The following is a 19,355-nucleotide window of genomic DNA, read 5'->3' on the forward strand; positions in this document are numbered from 1 at the left end:
AATCATGAATAATTGGGGGGGGGGGGTTTAATAAAAAGAAAGCATAGGATTAGGGAGTTCAGAAGAGTCCAAAAGCAGCCATAAATATCTAGCAGAAGCGGACAACCAGTACTGTTATTTTATTGCCTCCGCGTCCCGTCAACCATCCCTACTTTCCAACGCCCAATTGTCATTCATTCCTTTCCCTCTCCTCCACCCGCCCCCTGCTTGGTTATTCTCGTCATTTACCACCCCTTCACCATTCCCATTTCCCTTTTTAGCCCCCCTTCAACGACACGTGTCCGCATCCCTCCACCGTTATTTTCAATGTCCCAACTCCATGGTTTTAAGACATAACCTAATTACCATTAATTAACTCATGTCATTAGCACCTTTATCTCTTTTTTATTTTTTTAAGGACTCGTGTAATATTTAGTTTCTCAAATTTATTTTGATTTTGATCTCTCAAATTTTTTTATTTTTTATAATTCAATAAAAATTTAAACTATTTTTCTTTTATAATTTAAAATTTGAGAGGTTAAAATAAAAATAAACCTAAGAGATTAAAAATTATATTAATAATTAAAAAAAAATTTAGACGAGTTAAGTTGATTGATAAGGCTCCGCTACGGATTGCCTATTAACTCATGCACCGGAATATGTATTTTGTATTAAAATAAAATTTAAGAAAAGAGTTTTTGGTATTTGAAGTAAGTATTTATTTTGTCAAGTGGGATGACAGAGAGACAGTGAATCAAATACATGCATGTGAATGGAGAATGGAGCATGAATAGATCAATGCATGGACGGTACTGTAGACAAACGTGACGTGACACCCGGCCTGTGAGGCGAGAGGAAAATATCATCGCCACGTCAGCTCACAATCCTGGCTTCTTAGAGCTCCTAAAGATCTTCCCAATCTCTTCCCCCCCTCTCAGTAAAACCTCCGCCACCTCTCTAATCTTCCCAACCCATGCACCAAATATTTTGGTTATACGAGTTAACGACTCCCATTTTTGCGCGTTTTAGCATATCACCCTCCAAATCAGAGCAATTAGTTTGTTAATCAATTGGTCCTGTATTTACAAAGTTTAAGGTGCGGATTTTTTTGGGAATTGTTCTGCTGCCGCATTTTGTGGTCAGATTTAGCTGTTCTCTTGCTTATTTTTGATGTTGATGCCGTTTTCTTATATTGGTTTGATTTCCCTTCATTTATGTTCTTAGATATTTGAGTGATTGTTTTCTTTAAATTCCATCTTTTTGGCTGGCTGCTGAACTGTGTGGTTCTGAAGAAACAGTTGTAATTCTCCAGGAGGATTCATTATCATTTTCTTTTCTTTTTTTTTTTCCAGTTGTATTATTTCCCTAAGATCTGCTTGTTGTTTTGTCGGACTGTTCCATTTCATACCTCTGATTCTTCTTGTATTTTTTGTTTTTTTTTTTAAAAATTCCCAGATTATTTACTTTCTCTATTTGGGAAATAAAAGAGACTAAAAAATCTCCTGTAAATTGTAAAACTTTTTGATCGGTGGTTTATAAGTGCAGAAGAATCAGGCTACTGAAATCTACTTTTGCAGGAAACTGCTGCGATTTTCTGGGAGATGCACTTGGTTGCGTTTTTACTAAATAATTTCTTCTGTTTAGTTTACAGGAGGATGAAAAAAATGGAAAAGCATGGCGATTCGCGATGCTTGATTGATTTGTTTTTCTTATTAGGTACTGAGGTACAAATATCTGTGGGCTTTTCTAGCAGGGAATGTTAAACTACGATATCTTGATCCTTGATTGGTAGCCGGTTGGCCGGATCCTGGGTTATTGGTTCTGGTATCAGAAGTATTTCCTCTTCCATGGCTGCTTCCAGTGAAAGGTGGATTGACCGTCTTCAGTTTTCCTCGTTGTTCTGGCCTCCCCCACGAGACGGTCAACAAAAAAAGGTACCTATTACTTCGAGTCTTTATTAGAAATGTTCTAATTTATGTTTGACAGTCACTTCTGGATTTCGGTGAGAAATATTTCTAGCGGTTTATACTACGATGGTTGTGAATAAAATTCCAACATTCAATATGAAGCATGTATTTTAGTCGTTCTCAAGCATTAAATGGAGAAGAATGGAAGAGGATTTTCAGGACTTCCAGTTGTGTAGAGAACCATCCACGTGTTCCTTTTTGTGGTCGCTTTTTTTCTGGGAGAAGTAAAAGACAGTAACTTTTCTTTAAAATTTGGCACCTTATGCTTCTCAAAGTTTGATATTCAAAATTCTTAAGCTATGAGAACGAATTATGAAGTAAATACAGCGCGAGAAATGAACTTTGTTTCAACTTGAATATAATACAAAGTAAATACAAAATTATGCCAGGAAATTACTTTTCAAATTACTAATTTTGACTATGAGTATCCGTGTATAACATAAAATTTATAGGAAGTTGCATTGTTAATAAGCCATGAATAGGGTGACTTGCTTCAAGCTTCATGCAAAGCACAATCCGACAATCTAGTTATTTTTCCTCATCAGGATTCTCTTATGTCGTTGATGCTCTATGCACTGAAGGCTGGAGTTAATCAAAACATCGTCATTAAGTGGAAATCTTTAGAAGCAAATCAGTTCATCAATATATACGATATAATTTATTGGGAGCTGTACTATTTGAGTCATGAATAGTGCAGTTGACCTCAGATTCCATGCTAAGCACGGGCCCTACAATCTAGTTGGGTATGTTATTGTTAAGCGTTTTCCTTTTTATGTACATAGCTGTATGAAGGTTTTGACTTTGGGAAGTGTTGCATCAACAGTAGATCACACAACTGGCTATATTTAACCGGACAAAATCTTTTAGTACCATAGGAGAATTAAACATGCAACTTTGTGTCCTAACCCACAGCTACTTCAGCTAGCCCCAAGTTACTAACCTGGGAAATTTGGAGATAAAATGCCTAATTGCAGAGGATACTGCAACAGGAAAGTCTAGAACGTCTGAAAAATTGAATTATGCAGAGTGGAGGTGGGTTTGTGTGGAAATATAATTAGGAAGTCTTTAAACTGATACAGGCTAAGCTGTGAGATTGCTTGGAACTGGAAAATGATTTTGCAATCTTTTCTTTATGTAGTTTCTCATCTATTTTTCTGCTAAATTCATAAGTTTTTTGTTAGTAATTTTTTCATGTGAAAGATTATTGGATATCTATTTACTCCATGCTTTAGACGTCAGATAGCGGCATAATCATTTTGTGAATAAGTGTTCCCTAGTCTATGTTCACGGTTTATCATATCTTCTTTCATATCAAAAGCTCATAATTGTTATTCCATATCTTTGTTTCTTATGACATACTTTAATGTTGTCCTAGGATCAAATTGCTGCCTATGTTGAGTTCTTTGGTCAGTTCACGTCAGAACAATTCCCTGATGACATTGCTGAGGTTTGGTGCATACGCCTTCATTTATGGACAATATTTTAAATTTCAAGAGATATATTCACAAATTAGTCTTATTTTAAAATCATTGAGATTTTGATTTTTTTTTTCTTTTTTCATACAAGAGTTGTATCAAATGTTGTTCACTTGCTCAGTAATCTGTATGACCTTGGCAGTTAATCCGGAACCGGTATCCTTCGAGGGAGATGCTGCTATTTGATGACGTTCTGGGTATTTATGCTTTAACCCATGTTAGTTTATGCTGTGGCTGATTCAAAGAAAATATTTTGACAATGAACTTGCTTTTGTTTCATGCATAACAACTTCCTATGTATTGACATTTCATTCAGCAACTTTCGTCCTTCATCATCCTGAGCATGGTCATGCGGTTGTGCTTCCGATTATTTCATGTGTTATTGATGGGACTCTAGCCTATGATAAGACTAGCCCTCCATTTGCTTCTTTCATTTCCTTAGTCTCCCCAACAAGTGAGGTAAAATCCCTTGGCTGATGTTCTCATTTTATTCACCAGATTCAATGAAACAGGACATATGTCTTGTTCATTATAAGCATTGTGATTCATGGTTTCAATTTTATGATTTAGAATATCCATTTTGTTTCAGTTTCCTATTGCTTAAGGCATCTGCATTCTGCAGAGATGTTCCCAATCAATAATTTTATATTGTTTTTTTTCCCGCAATTTGGCAGAATGAATATTCAGAGCAATGGGCTCTGGCATGTGGTGAAATTTTGAGAATTTTAACTCATTATAATCGTCCCATATTCAAAACGGAGAGACAGTGCAGCGAAACAGAAAGAAGCATGAGCGGTAGCCATGCAACAACAAGTAATTCTGTTGATGGGAAACTTGACCGTAGTTGTTTGACACAACTGGAGAGGAAACCTATAAGGCCCTTGTCTCCTTGGATAACTGATATTTTGCTGGCTGCACCTCTGGGCATCAGAAGTGACTATTTCCGGTGGTGGGTATATTTTAGTTCAACATAGAGATGAATATTTTGGTTCTTCTTTTGGTTTGGGCTGATGGTATGGTTAATCTATTTTTGGCTTTTCCTCCTAAAATGATTGACTTCTAAATCATAACGTAACTCTCTCAACACTGTTTTCATTGCTGTATTTTTTGATAACCTTATCTTGGTCTAGTAGTGTGCATAATTTATTGAAGTATGGCAGGAATTCTGAGACAAGTGATTCAGCTTCAAGGGGCCTATAAAAGGATATAATATAACCTGGGATTATGATCACCTATCCTTCATCCAAAAACTATATATGAGTTCTGTAGTTTATCATCTGTTTTTTATGTTAGTAGGAACCTGCTTTCAATTAGCAAGTGTTCCAGTTCATTAAATATCTTCTTTTTTCCGTGAATTTCATCGTTTAGGGCCACCAAATTATTAAATATATTTGATTTGTCTGAAGAAGGAAGATCGAATTGTTGACATTCTGAATCTTTCCTAGGTCGTTGCTCCCCTTGAATGGAGAATAAGTGACGGTCATGTATCATAATTATGATAAATAACTTTTGTTAACTGATTTTTCTTTTTTTTCTTTGCATATAACAATTATTTACTGTTGTGGGTTAGACACTAAGTATACTTCTCCTTGAATTGACGGATACTTTCATGTATCAACAGGTGCAGTGGAGTTATGGGTAAATATGCTGCGGGAGAACTCAAGCCCCCTATAACTGGTAAATTTAGTCCTGATTCATTAATATAGAGTGCTGTTGTTATAATGGCTCGATACAATGTTGTGTCCTGTGATCTGGCAATCACACAAAAATACTTCAGGCATTTTTTTATTTCAACAGTAGTTAACTTGGTTTAATTTTATCTTGTGTTATTAAACTACATTCCAACTACTCTAACAATAAATTTGCTAAACTACTCTTTTGACTGAACTTGAATTTTGGCCCTAATGTAAGAGCTTAGGGATGACAAGACCAAGTTTTGAGGTCCTGGTTGTGATACATGGCCAAAGCCTGAAGAAAACAAAACGCCAAAATACTATTCAATTCACACCATTACATGTCTAACCGTCCCCTATTTATACTAAAATGGCCGGATAAGTTTCCTAGCAAATTCCCAAATCACCCTTTTTTTAGGTTCCTAATTACCCTTAACCTATAAATGATCCCTGTTCTCGAGGATCAAACGTCTAAAAGATAAAAAAAAAAAAAAGTGTGATGTAGGCTTTTTTCTTTTTGGAAATTTTTTTAACTTCCCTACGTTGCCAAACAAATGATATAGGATTGGTTCCATTTGCTTGAGTTTGCCACTAGCCTACCATTTTTGGCCAAATTGCCCAGTTTATTAGGGTTGTCCTTTCTTCCTCAATTCTTAGATTCTTCAACAAGACAAATTCCATACTCCACACAAGTCCTTACTTCAACATCAACACCACCGTTCCTTATCCAGCTGAGAAGAGCGTGAGATAGATGAAAATATCACCTAACTATGCCTGATACATCTGCTCCCTGCGTTTGCTCACCCTCTGAGGTTCAGGCATGTGCTTGATCTGATCCTATGTGTAATTATTTCAACGTTGAGAATAATGTCCATCTTGTTTTTCATTGCAGTGGAAGAACATGCATCTACGGTGAAGTTGAGAAGAAAGGATCTTCTAAATGATGCCATAATTCACTGAATTCAAAAAACCAAAATAACTCTTTCTAAAAGCTTATAAAAACTGAAACACAGGGAAGATTACAGTCACCTAATTTGGAAAATAGAAAGTTAATTAAAAAGAAGAAAAGATGAGGAAATCATGTGATAATGACACATTTCTCCGAGAATTTGATATTATCTTGGTGCTTATACATATGATCTTAATACATTATTGAAGTTCTTCGAAGATTTGTTCTAAGGTCATTGTAATTTTTCTTTTTCTCATAGCTTCTTCCGGTGGTTCTGGAAAGCATCCTCAGCTCATGCCTTCAACTCCTAGGTGGGCCGTTGCCAATGGTGCTGGTGTTATATTAAGTGTTTGTGATGATGAAGTTGCTCGCTATGAAACTGCTACTTTAACAGCAGTCGCCGTCCCTGCACTTTTGCTTCCTCCTCCCACGACAGCTTTGGATGAGCACCTAGTTGCAGGATTACCAGCTCTTGAACCATATGCACGATTATTTCATAGGTCATTTTGAACTCATCTACTGTATTGTTTATTAATTTTTTTTTAATTGAGTTCATCTTCCTGAGTAAATGTTCATTTCTAATTCATTTAGATATTATGCCGTTGCTACTCCAAGTGCCACACAAAGACTTCTTCTTGGACTTCTAGAAGCCCCACCATCATGGGCTCCAGATGCACTTGATGCCGCGGTGCAGCTTGTGGAACTCCTTCGAGCTGCTGAAGATTATGCATCTGGAATAAGGGTAAGCTGTATATTATTGTACGTGTATACCAAAGCTTATATTATGATGCCAAGGTGGCCATCTTTATTCAGCATAATTTTATAATACACACAATTCTCATTTTATGGTGTTCATCAACATCTTTATGAGTCATAGACAACCATCACTCTGCACATGCTATTAATACCCAGAAGAAATCTCAAATATGCGTTATAGGGTCAAAGTGCTTGTAGAAAAGTACTACATTTATAGTACTTGTAGCATATGTAAAATTATTTTAGTTAATGATTTACTCATCATTATCTATTGAAAAAAAAAAATCCATTGTACACTTGGTATGTGCATTGCATTGGGGTTACTTACTCCTGATGCCATTCTATGGTGCTCTTTTGGAGATTTTCCTGGTGGCTTTGTTAAGGATTTAAAATACAGTTCACTGATGTTTTATTTTATTTATATGTCAATGCAGCTTCCTAGAAATTGGATGCATTTGCATTTCTTGCGTGCTATAGGGACTGCTATGTCTATGAGAGCTGGCATAGCTGCTGATACTGCAGCTGCTTTGCTTTTCCGCATTCTTTCACAGCCAGCATTACTATTTCCTCCGCTGAGGCAGGTTGATGGGTTTGAAGTTCAGCATGAACCGTTGGGAGGGTATACATCATCCTACAGAAAGCAGGTACTGTTCCATCACTACTAGCTACATATTTTTCTTCGGTAACGCAGATATGTTCCTTAGCTTAATGGAGTATATGATACTCGTTCAGATAGAAGTTCCTGCTGCTGAAGCCACCATTGAGGCTACTGCCCAAGGCATTGCATCAATGCTATGTGCCCATGGTCCTGAGGTTGAATGGAGAATCTGTACCATATGGGAAGCTGCTTATGGCTTGATTCCTTTAAGCTCCTCAGCTGTTGATCTTCCAGAAATTATAGTTGCAACCCCATTGCAACCTCCATTACTATCATGGAATTTGTACATACCCCTAGTTAAGGTTCTGGAATATCTCCCTCGTGGAAGTCCATCTGAAGCATGTCTCATGAAAATATTTGTTGCTACAGTGGAAGCTATTCTTCAGAGGACATTTCCATCAGAGTCTATTAGAAAGCAGAACAGAACTAGGTACCTCTCTAGCTTGGGGTCTTCCTCCAAAAACCTTGCTGTGGCTGAACTTCGTACTATGGTTCATTCACTCTTTTTGGAATCATGCGCATCTGTAGAGCTTGCTTCACGCCTCCTTTTTGTAGTCTTGACCGTCTGCCTCAGTCACGAAGCTCAATTCAACGGAAGCAAGAAACCAAGAGGTGAAGATAGTTATTTGGCTGAAGAAATGGTTGAAGACGTAGAGGCAATGTCTGAAAACCAGAGAGAAGAAAAACATAAGAAATTGAAAAAACAGGGGCCTGTGGCAGCATTTGATTCTTATGTTCTGGCTGCAGTTTGTGCACTTGCTTGCGAGCTTCAGTTATTTCCTCTGATTTCACGAGGTAGTGGTCGTTCAATCTCCAACAATGTAGGAGATACAATTAACCCTGTTAAGATAAATGGATCTCCACATGAGTTACAGAATGGCATAGATTCAGCAATACGCCACACTCACAGAATTTTAGCAATTTTGGAGGCACTGTTTTCATTGAAGCCATCTTCTGTTGGCACGTCCTGGAGTTACAGCTCAAATGAGATCGTTGCAGCTGCTATGGTTGCTGCCCATGTTTCCGAACTATTTAGACAGTCAAAAGCTTGCATGCATGCCCTATCAGTTTTGAGGCGTTGCAAATGGGACAATGAAATTCACTCCAGAGCATCATCTTTGTACAGCCTTATAGACATTCACAGCAAAGCTGTTGCATCTATCGTTAACAAGGCAGAGCCATTGGAAGCAAATTTAATCCTTACACCTAGTTGGAAAGATTCCCTTGTTTGTTTTCAAACTGAAAAAAGTGGCTACTGTACTACTGAGCAGACATCTGTCTCGCCTTCTGAGGTTTCAGCTATTACTAAACCTGATTGTGAATCTGAGAAAACTTCATATTCAAATGAAGCATCTGGTCATGCCTTGGGCAACAGCATCGCAAGTTTTCCATTGGATGCTTCTGATCTAGCCAACTTCCTCACAAGGGACAGGCATATAGGGTTTAATTGCAGTGCCCAAATTTTACTAAGATCAATGCTGGCAGAGAAACAAGAACTGTGTTTCTCTGTAGTTTCACTGCTATGGCACAAGTTGATTGCATCTCCTGAGACTCAACCGTGTGCAGAGAGCACTTCTGCCCAACAAGGATGGAGACAGGTATTCTAAGTATAATGAAAAATTCTATTTAAGAATGAGTATTTTGTTTTAAGTATTCCAAATTGAGTAACATACAATTGATGGGCTATATAAATGAAACAAAGATACATCTAATTTAGACACATGAATTTTAGCTAAAAATATGTATATGTATTTGTGTGGATGTCTGTGTCTACATATCTGGTTTACGCCCATATTTTTGCCTTAAAAAGGTTCATTAACTGACCATTGCATATGGATCAAATGTAGGTTGTTGATGCATTATGTAACGTTGTTTCAGCATCGCCATCAAAAGCTGCTACAGCCGTTGTTCTCCAGGTCCAAATTTTTGTCTTTTTATGAACTAATTACTTAAACTTACTTTAGCCACTGGCTCTGACAAGTAGTCTATTTAAGCTATTGTCACCGTTTCTTGAATACTAAAAATTTCAGCTTTACTGTCTCTAAACTCATGACACTAGCTTAGCTTGTTTCGAAGGCTTATACATCTAACAGTGAAGATGTCATCAAACAAATATTGAAAGCTTCTATTTTTTCAAGTATTGTCTTTTTTCCAATTTGTTTAGTCACTTCCCTTGGTTTGTTTCTTGTCAGGCGGACAGAGAGTTGCAGCCTTGGATTGCAAAAGATGATGACCTCGGTCAGAAGATGTGGAGAATCAACCAGAGGATTGTAAAATTGATAGTGGAACTCATGAGGAACCATGACAGGGTAGAATCATTGGTGATTGTGGCGAGTGCATCAGATTTACTTCTACGAGCCACAGATGGCATGCTTGTTGATGGTGAAGCCTGCACTTTACCACAGCTGGAGGTAGCATTTCACACAAGTTTTTGTTTTGAATGAGTCCTGCAGTATTTCCATACCATCGTTTAAACTCAACCTCGACCTTTCTGATGCCTACATCAGAATAAAACTGTGTTGAAGCATTTACTTAATAGTGTATTGTCATTATTAATTCATTAATTCCATATTTTAAGTTGAAAATATTTATATTAACTCACTTATATTTTCTAGTACCCCTAGCAGTCATATGTTTTTACTTTTGCATAAAGGCATGTCCTTTTTTCTCTCGTGGCACCTATGCATGAAATTATGAATTTTGAAGCTTTATTTTTTTGGGATTTCTTTTGAGAGGTAGAAGTACTAGTCTTTTTTGTTTTGTATTACATGCTGTTGATTGGGATGCATTATGCATGGAGATAAATTCTTGTAAATTAAGTGTTAGGTGTGTACTCAATGATGATCTCTTAGTTCAAAGTTTCTGAGCCCTATGTTTAATATTTCATATGTTTTCAATTTAATCCAGTCTTCACTGATATTCATGTATAAACTTCTAATCTAAATGGCCAGCTATTGGAAGCAGCAGCTAGAGCAGTTCAGCCGGTGCTGGAGTTGGGAGAATCAGGATGTGCGGTGGCTGATGGCCTTTCAAACATGTTAAAGGTAGACAAACTTATTATCCACCTTTTCAACTCCTCCGCTGAATGAATTTCGTAAAAGCTAAATAAACATTACCCATTTGATTTCGGATAAGGAGGCAACTTATTAAATATAGGTTTACTTGTACATTTTTAATCCTGATAGTTTTAGTTCAATAATTAGATTTGGATTTGATTTTTGATGTTTTACCCTTTGTGCATCCATTTTGTGCATGGTTAGAGACTTGACATCGAGGACCTAAACATGGAACGAAATTTACAATATATATAATTAAAATAAATGAATCCCAGCAAATAAAAAATGAATCCTGTAGGATTTTTTTTCTCTATGCCTTCTGTGGAATGAGTTGATCAGAAAATTTCTCGGTAATTGCTGATTCAAGTAAAGCTTAGGAGTTCATGTATTGAGTGTACTGACGTGAATAATTTGGTTTATCTTTTGGAAACCCCTCTAGAATTGTAGACTGATTTGCTTGTGCAACCACATGCAGTGTCGCCTACCGGCTACTATCCGTTGCCTTTCTCATCCAAGTGCACATGTCCGTGCTCTAAGCACATCGGTTCTCCGTGACATTCTGCATGCTGGTTCAATCAGACCGACTCCTAAACCACCTCGTATTAATGGTATCCACAAACGCCACTATGACTACTACAACTCGGATGTTATTGATTGGCAGGCTGATCTAGAAAAATGCTTGACGTGGGAAGCCCGCAGACGACTGTCAAATGGAATGTCTATTAATTTTCTTGACACTGCTGCAAAAGAACTAGGCTGTACTATTTCCCTATGAATTGAAAACCATAAAGACTTGGATTATGTGAGCTTTTTATTTTCCAAAGAGTTGTAGGAACATATATTGTTTTTAGTCTGAAACAAATGGGTTTGCTAATAAACAACTTTCCATTCTGCTATTAATGGTTCCAATTTTCTTATGGCTGAGTATGACATGCAGAGAAATTGAATGTATGGGTGTAGCTTCCATGGATGGTTGAGACATCAGGCTTTCCCTTGCAGATGGCACTCTTACAAAGGCTGAAATCCTAGGTGCAAGGATCTTTTAGAATTCGTACGAGTTTATAGAGAGTGATGGAATTTATTTTTCTTTTTATTTAAATTCTGAAATTTCACTCTTGTAAAGGTACCCAATTAATCTCGGTTTCTATTCCCTAACATCATCGGCTTTAATTATTTAGTAGCGTTGTTTGTAGGTAATATAATAAATACGACTAAGGGTAACACGTCTTGTACGTAAAAGTTAACGTGTGCGATCTATCTAAACTAGTGTTTATTAATTGGCTGGAGTTAGGCCCTCATTTTTTCACAGAAAAAAAAGATAAATGATTTTTACGAAGTATCTTCTGTGTATATAATTTGTATGTATTGATTTTTTTTTGTCAAAAATTTCTTTTTATTATCAAATAAAGACTTATATAAAAATTGTAAAACAAAATTATCAAATAAAAACTTACATAAAAATTGTAAAACAAAAAAAATTAAAGAACAACAATGAAAGCCTCATTGTCCCACTCTTAGGAGTTGAATATATGAAATTGCATGGTATTATTGTGCTCTGTCCTAGACCAATTCTACCAATAAATCAGTACCCTACAGATCTTGATTAATGACTTCTTTAAATGGCTTTCTTGGTCTCTCGCATCTATTTTTATGAGAAAAGACCTCATGCTTATCCTGCCTTACTAAAGCCTCTATTAGCCTTCTTTTTATATGACCAAACCATTTTTAATGATTTTGTATCATCTTTAGGGGGACAAAAAAAAGACTTCCAATTTAATGACCAAGCTCGGTTGGCCTTATCTTCTACTTGTAGTTCGCTTCAGAAAAACCGTTAATATGCCTTCTGCAGATGCTTCAATTTGCACATATAGCCCAACAATGGAGCCCAGACCACGGGTGGATACAGTCCATGGGCCACATTCTCGGATCCTGCCATTGCAATGGAGCCCTGTTAAAGGGTGAAATCGTCAGTTCACTGTGATCTTAAGCGTAAAACCCTAGCGAGTTGTCGCTAGCGGTAGCACTTCAAATCCTACAACACACCGCAAGGAGCTTCGGCAGGAATCAGTCTTCTTATCTGCGGTTTCGGACAATTACTTTAGAGTTACACAACGATGGTAATAACACGTACTGTTTGCGTTTCCATCTGTAATGTCGATTCAGTTCGCACTTGCCTCCATTAAAGATATTACCAGTCGATTCGCCAACATTTGCTGTAGGAAGGCCGATCTTGACGTGAGCAAGAGGTTCCGTTTTATCCACTTATCTCTCTCTCTCTCTCTCTGCTCATTTCTTCTGTGAAGAAGATTAATGGCAGAATTTTATAGACGAGTAAACTTTATCTCACTTTTCCTTGAATTCTATCGAACTGGACTGGTTTGCCAGTTTATGATATATATGTCTCTCCACTTTCCCACACGGCACACTTTTTCATTCTAAGTTCAACTTTGAACAGTAAAAAAATATTATTTTGATATCAAATAGCAAAAAATATATGTAAATAAATTTAAATTACTAAAATTTGATGTAAATAGTTATGCTTCTATCAAAATATTTTTTATATTTTATATTTTTTATAGGATATTAAATTTTAACGGTTTAAAGTTAATGTATCATAGTGAGATGAAGAGATGGAGGGGAGTGAATGGTAAAAGGAGCGGAAAGGTTGTCTTCAAGCCAGTGAGCTTCTTGCCACCGACCCTGGTTGTTGTCAAGTGATTTCCAAAGAAGAAGTCCAAAGACTCAAGAATCTTGATTGTTATGTTGTGAATTTTCTATTTTATGTGTCATTTATTATTCATATATTGTACGTAATTATATATAATGCGGATATATATAATTGATATAATAATGATATAAGCCTTAGTGCTTGGTATATGTTTGATCGTGGAAATGGTATTATCATTGTATATGTTGTTGTTGGAAAGTCGTCGAGAAGAACCCCTGTCAAACAGCTATCCTCAAAGCTGCATCCAAAGTGAGTGAGAAATGGGCAAATGGAATCCAAGGCCAGTGGCTCCTGAATCTCTAATTTGATTATTGCAGTTTGATCCATGCATTTTTTTTTTAATCATAAAAGAAAACAACCAAATTAATCACCATCGAACTATACAACATACAGTTTCCACACACACATTATAATTTTAAACGTACATTTATTTAGTTTACAAACACAGTCGTCACTTCTGGTTCACAGCATTCCAAGACAAAGGCATAATCATCAAACCAATCAAACCATAACACACAAAACACAAACCAAACAACACAAGTTTTTTGTTCAAACATGTCTGCTTATGGGAACGAAATCCCCGCAGGCTTATTTATCTTTCTTTAATTTATATCTTACAGTAACCACTGTGAGGTGCTGAAGCAGCGTGGCTAGCTGTCTAGCGACGGAAGCTCCGAACCTGACGTGGTGGCTCAGCCTCGTTGTCGCGGAGCTTGACGAGAGTATAAACACCGGCACCGGCCAGAGCTCCGAGGGTGGGCGCAATCAGATATATCCATAGGTGCTTGTAATTCCCCGCTGCCACGGCCGGACCCAAGGTGCGAACCGGGTTCATTGAACCGCCACTCGCCGGCCTACCAATCGTACGTACACACACAGCCAATCAACTTCATCACTTTAAGACGACATGATTTATAAGCAATACAAAGATGAGAAGATAATAATAGAAAGATAGATGCTAACCCAGATATGAGAATGTTGAGCAACACCGTGGCTCCGACAGCAATCCCAGCCAATTCCCCAACCTACCGCCGTGGATATATTAAACAAACGCTTCAAGTTATTACGTGAACAGAGTGGCGGATTCAGCCAGAGAAAAGAGTATGATTATAAAGAATGGATCAGGAAGAACTTACAGCGCGAGTATCAGTGGCAACGGCAGTGACGACGAAGAGGAGATTGAAAGTAATAAGGAACTCGAGAGCAAAAGCCTGGCTGACTGTAGTACTCACGGAAGGAATCGTAACGCCGCCGGACATGAAAGGATGGAAGATGCCCTTGAGGGCGAAGGAGGCGCAGATGGACGCAGAGACCTGAGCGGCGACGTAGGCGGGGACATGGATCCAGGGGAAGTGGCGGAAGGCTGCGAAGGCGATGGTGAGGGAAGGGTTGAGGTGAGCGCCGGAGATGTGGCCGGTGGACAAGATTATGATCATGACACCTAAGCCGGCACAGGCTGCGTTGCCCAACAGGCTCTCAGCTCCGTTGTATTTCTGGTTCAGGATGGGACCCGCCGACGCCGCAAACATCAGTAAGAAGGTGCCCACAAACTCTGCTCCGATCTGCCATTTTGCTAACTCCACTCTCAGTGGTTGTCATGCATTTGACTTTGTAGCACATGATTTAACCAACGTGACAATAAATGTCTTTTCTTCTTCTTCTTTTTTCTTTAATGCGTAGAGTAGCATTTAAGGTTATCCTTCACTTGCATTAACATTACGATGTTTTTTCTAGTTTTTTCCATCACTCTTATTTACTTAAATTGCATCAACACATAAACCATAAAAAATTGAAATCCTTGATGTAATTAAAGAATAAAAAATAATAATATTAGAGATGCTGGAGACGGATACATTAGCAAAACAACATTAAAGTATTAGATACATTATAAATAAGATTAGAATATTAGATGTTACTGAAAAACAATAAAAAAAAATCCTAAAAAACTACCTCTTGAATTTCAGAATTCCCAGTCAGTTTTATTTATTACACTTTAAAAACAATTGACTATATTTAAAAAGCAAATAACAACATATTTTTGCAGTAATTATTGATTTGGGATTTTAAAATTTAAGAGGTATTTTTTTGGATTTTCCCAAAAGCAATATATCAAAGTAATGTTGGTATTTTATCTTTTTTAAATTTTTAATGACAGACACTAACCACAGAAGGTTATAAAGCAAAATCAAATTGCGACGACTTTCTATTTATATTTATAAAAAAGGCTTGCATGTGACACAGTTTGAAGAGGAGAACAATAAAAGTCTTTAAAGATATGCGTTTGTCAACAGAACAAACCCCACTCAACTCGCAATATAACGCAACGTTTAAGTCATTAGATTTTCTATTATTTGATAGCACTTTGTATTATTGAGAGAATCTCATCCTTATGAACTGAACTCCAACCATTTGGTATGGTTGATAATATTGTGTTCCCGCTTTGTTTTCTTCCTACTCGCTGTTTTTATTTATATGAATAATTAATATTTTTTTAATCACAAGAGAGTGGTGGGTAAACTTGACATATCAAGTGTCAAACTTAATTATTTGTTCCCTCATAAACAAAAGAGATTATAAAATTAAATTTAAAAATGTTTCAATGGTTAATTACACATTTAATTGTGGCATAAGATCGATCATATTTAATTTGTTGTATTTTTCTCTTTAACGAAATGGTTAACAAATTATATAAACAAATTGCATGCATTTATAAAATGTAGATACTTTATATACTCTTTCTAGTCCTGTATAAATTAATTGATATGATGACATGTAACTAATGAGGAGAAAAATAAAAAAGATCGGCTAAAATTTTAGGTATTCTTTAAGTATATATGTTGTAAATAAAATTATACCTATTTAAAAATTGTATCTTATATATAGAATTAAAGAGGGTACTGTGGGAAAAGATAAAAGGCAATGCATTGAAGGCCATAAGTAGTAAATGAAAATGTTAGAAAATGATTTTTTGAAAAAAAAAAGTCAGAGTGAGGTCATGGCTGGCTTCGGATAATGAGGATGCCGCCCATTGTTAAAGTCTGAATGAATGATTTTTCAAAAAAAAAAAAAAAAGGCAAAAAGACAGAGCATTAACTTAATTCTGTTTAAGAGTAACTAAAAAATAATAACATAAATCAATATACCAATCTTAAACAACTTAATATCAATAATCTTTTATAATATTAATATTAATATCAATCAATATATTAATATATGAAATATTAGTAAATTTATAACAAGTCATTTTTGCATATATGTCCTAACCTATATCAAATTATCAATATAACGTTGGCAAAAAAAAAAAAAATCATATCATCAGTATATCAATATGCAAACTACATAGAAACAAACACACGGGTTTTTTTTTTTTTTTGGGACAGAAACACACACGGGTTTATGCATTACATGTTACGTATGAACACTTTGACTTTTCATAGATTACTACTCATGATTGATATTTTGAGCCACTTCTATCTCTCCAAAACTAACAAAAAAATAGCTAATTTATTAACGTTGTCAGAAAATGAATTATTTTTAAAATGCTCTATCAGTCTTCATTTAATAAATTATAACTGGGGTAATATTTAGAAAAAAAATATCAGTAACCCCCTAAACGATTTATAGATAAAAAAAAAGAAAAAGAAGACGACCTATACTTAGAACCGAAAAATATACGGGAGACTTAATTACTTTCAATTTACAAGATGATTGGAATGCTAAAGAAAAAAAAAATTAGAAGATGGTTTTTAGAGTGATTTAAAATGTTTGTAGAAACATACCTTGCGCGTAAGAGACACATCGGGGACAGAGAAATCAGCGAAGCAGGTGTGGCTCTTTGTTGGCAAACACTGGCACCTCGGCATTGAGTTCCGGTCGTATGACAGAGAGTCCACGTGCAGCGACGTGAAAAGCGGCGCCGGAGTCCCCGGCGTCGCAGGTGCCGACGCTGCCGTCGGCGTCCCCATCTCCGATTCCGCCATTTGTTTTTCTGTTTTCTATAAAAGCAAGGAAACTCGACCAAATTGATGCAGATTAAAAAAGGAAAAAAAAGGATATATGCCCAATTAAGCGAATGCTACTTCATTTTTCAAACTCGAAGATTAAACGCAGTAACTTTTTTTTTTTTGTTTTTTTTGGGAGTGTGGAAGAAATGAAAGGCTACAGTTACATAATTGGAAGGTTTTTGTAAATGTGTTTTCTAAGGAATAATGAGACAGAACAGCGGACCCAGATTGAAAAGCTTGATCAGAAACTCAGCTGTGGAATTGCAGGAGGATATTCATAATGATAAGCCTAAAAATCAAACTTTTTTTTTTTTTGGTTTTTTGAGTGGGGATTGAAAGAGGATGAGACTGAAGTTACATAATTGGGAGGCTTTTATAGAAGTTTGTCTAAGGAACAGAAGGAGAGAAAGGATCCAGAGTTATGAACTTAGAATGAAGCTTAAGCTAAGAGAGAAACAGAAAGAATCGAAGGTGCATCATGCATGAGCGTGATGTGTGCAGATGGGGGAAGGAATAAGAGAAAGCTTGTGAAGATGGAGGAAGGTAGGTTGGCTATGGAGATGGAAGATGGTTGTGCAGACAAAAAGCAAAAGCAAGCAGAAGAGAGATGATCACAGAGAGGTCAGCGTGAGAGAGAAAGAGGGGTTGGGGAAGATGATTATATTATAGGGGAGGAGAGAGAAAGCCAGTCGGTGACAAGCTTGTGTGATACACGAATCAAGGTCGAGCACTTGGATTATTTTATGCATTAAAAAATGTCAAAGCCTCCCTCAATTATTCATTATTATATACCAATATATCAACTCATTTGCCGTTGCCCATACCTTTTATATGTTTCTTAATTCATACTTTCTTCTTTTTGTTGGAGAGTTGAATGATTAGTTTATACTATAAATATCAGGAGAAATCTTAAAATTTATTAACACACGCTTTTTTAAATTACCGGTATTCTCAACAAGGTTTTCACTTTTCCACCTTAATATTGAATATAGGAAAAATGAAAAAATCATGATAAAAATGACAACAAATTATTCTTCATTTCAAATATATTATAAATAGGACATAAGAGACCATGTTTTTTCGCCATAATTTATACACTAATTATACTCTTCATGGAGAATAAGACTTTAAGAAAGACACTTTGGCGTCATTAGGCTAGGAAATCTCGACAGATAAAAGAGAATATGTTTGAAGAGCCCTTGAAATCAGCTAGCTAGCTTTATAAAAATATCCCACATATGGACTTTACTTTTTTCCAAAAAAAAAAAAAAACTAAAATGCATGTCCTAGGTTATATTGTGAACTCTTTCTAAATGTATTTATTATTGCCAAGGTTTCTTCCCAGATAATCCTCTCTTCCATTATTCATAAATGATACTCCCCGAGTCCTATTTATAGGGTGCTAAGAGAAATTTTATATAAATATACATTTTACCTGTCATTTATTGTCGTATTGGTTTTGTTAACACAAGGTATAATGTAAATTAAATAAGAATAAAGTTAGAAAGTTGAATTTTAAATGAGAGTTAATGAAATTTAAAGTTTTTATTGATTTGTGTAAAACATATTAGAAGTGACTTATGAATAGGATAAGACGAGTATATTTTTGTTTGTTTTGATGATTAATGAAGGAAAGAAGGAGTTGGCAAAAAAGAAAGAAGGGAAGAAGAAGGAAAGAGCAGGGGAAATGAAGTTGAGCTAGTGGGTGAAGGTTGGGAAATGATGAGAGTTGAGAGAGAAAGCGACGAGTCGGCGACTAGCAGCTTCAATAATAGACCAACCCACCAATAGAAATACTATTCCTTGAATTAAAAAAAGTCAAAGACTGTCCTGCTTCAATTCTCCCTCTTTGGATGGTACCAAATCTTTAATCTGTCAATTTTAGAAGCACTACAATAATACAGAGAGTGCCTTCCCCCATTTAGCAATAGTAGTTTTGTTTGATTTATAATGATGTTTGTGTTGAATCCAGAAATTCATTCCCAACGTACGTTCTATGCATTGTCTTTTCTATATACATAAATAGAAAATATATCTTCTCCTCCGGTCCTTAATATAGAACCCAATTCTTGAGTTGGTTTTTGTCCTAAATATAAGACTCATTTCTCAT

The 19,355-nt window shown here is 36.2% G+C and overlaps 2 protein-coding genes across 6 annotated transcripts; one reads left to right on the forward strand and one right to left on the reverse strand.

Annotated features, from left to right (window-relative positions):
- The first annotated feature begins 905 nt into the window (after positions 1 to 905).
- Positions 906 to 11,422, forward strand: LOC114722134 (protein GIGANTEA). Of its 5 annotated transcripts, none has more exons than XM_028908075.1 (15): positions 906 to 1,075; positions 1,696 to 1,913; positions 3,322 to 3,393; positions 3,564 to 3,618; positions 3,738 to 3,880; positions 4,096 to 4,370; positions 5,043 to 5,098; positions 6,303 to 6,543; positions 6,635 to 6,785; positions 7,234 to 7,443; positions 7,532 to 9,055; positions 9,305 to 9,373; positions 9,650 to 9,868; positions 10,409 to 10,501; positions 10,989 to 11,288. In XM_028908075.1, exons 2-15 carry the CDS (start codon positions 1,827 to 1,829, stop codon positions 11,286 to 11,288), a joined length of 3,495 nt encoding a protein of 1,164 aa, XP_028763908.1. In that variant the 5' UTR covers positions 906 to 1,075; positions 1,696 to 1,826. The 5 variants fall into 5 exon arrangements, with proteins under 5 accessions (XP_028763908.1, XP_028763906.1, XP_028763907.1 ...); XM_028908073.1 differs by having other exon boundaries at positions 1,730 to 1,913; XM_028908074.1 differs by having other exon boundaries at positions 1,733 to 1,913.
- A 2,426-nt stretch (positions 11,423 to 13,848) lies between these two features.
- Positions 13,849 to 17,925, reverse strand: LOC114722158 (probable aquaporin NIP5-1). Its single transcript, XM_028908114.1, has 4 exons — positions 17,021 to 17,925; positions 14,378 to 14,803; positions 14,205 to 14,266; positions 13,849 to 14,095 (listed from the first exon to the last, which is right to left on the reverse strand). The coding sequence occupies exons 1-4, from the start codon at positions 17,219 to 17,221 to the stop codon at positions 13,900 to 13,902; spliced, it is 885 nt and encodes a 294-aa protein (XP_028763947.1). The 5' UTR covers positions 17,222 to 17,925; the 3' UTR covers positions 13,849 to 13,899.
- Between the last annotated feature and the right edge of the window lie 1,430 nt (positions 17,926 to 19,355).

This window comes from Neltuma alba, unplaced genomic scaffold (genome assembly GCF_004799145.2).
Source record: "Neltuma alba isolate B1F8T4 unplaced genomic scaffold, ASM479914v2 tig00012083_pilon, whole genome shotgun sequence".
NCBI classification, from domain to species: Eukaryota; Viridiplantae; Streptophyta; class Magnoliopsida; order Fabales; family Fabaceae; genus Neltuma; species Neltuma alba.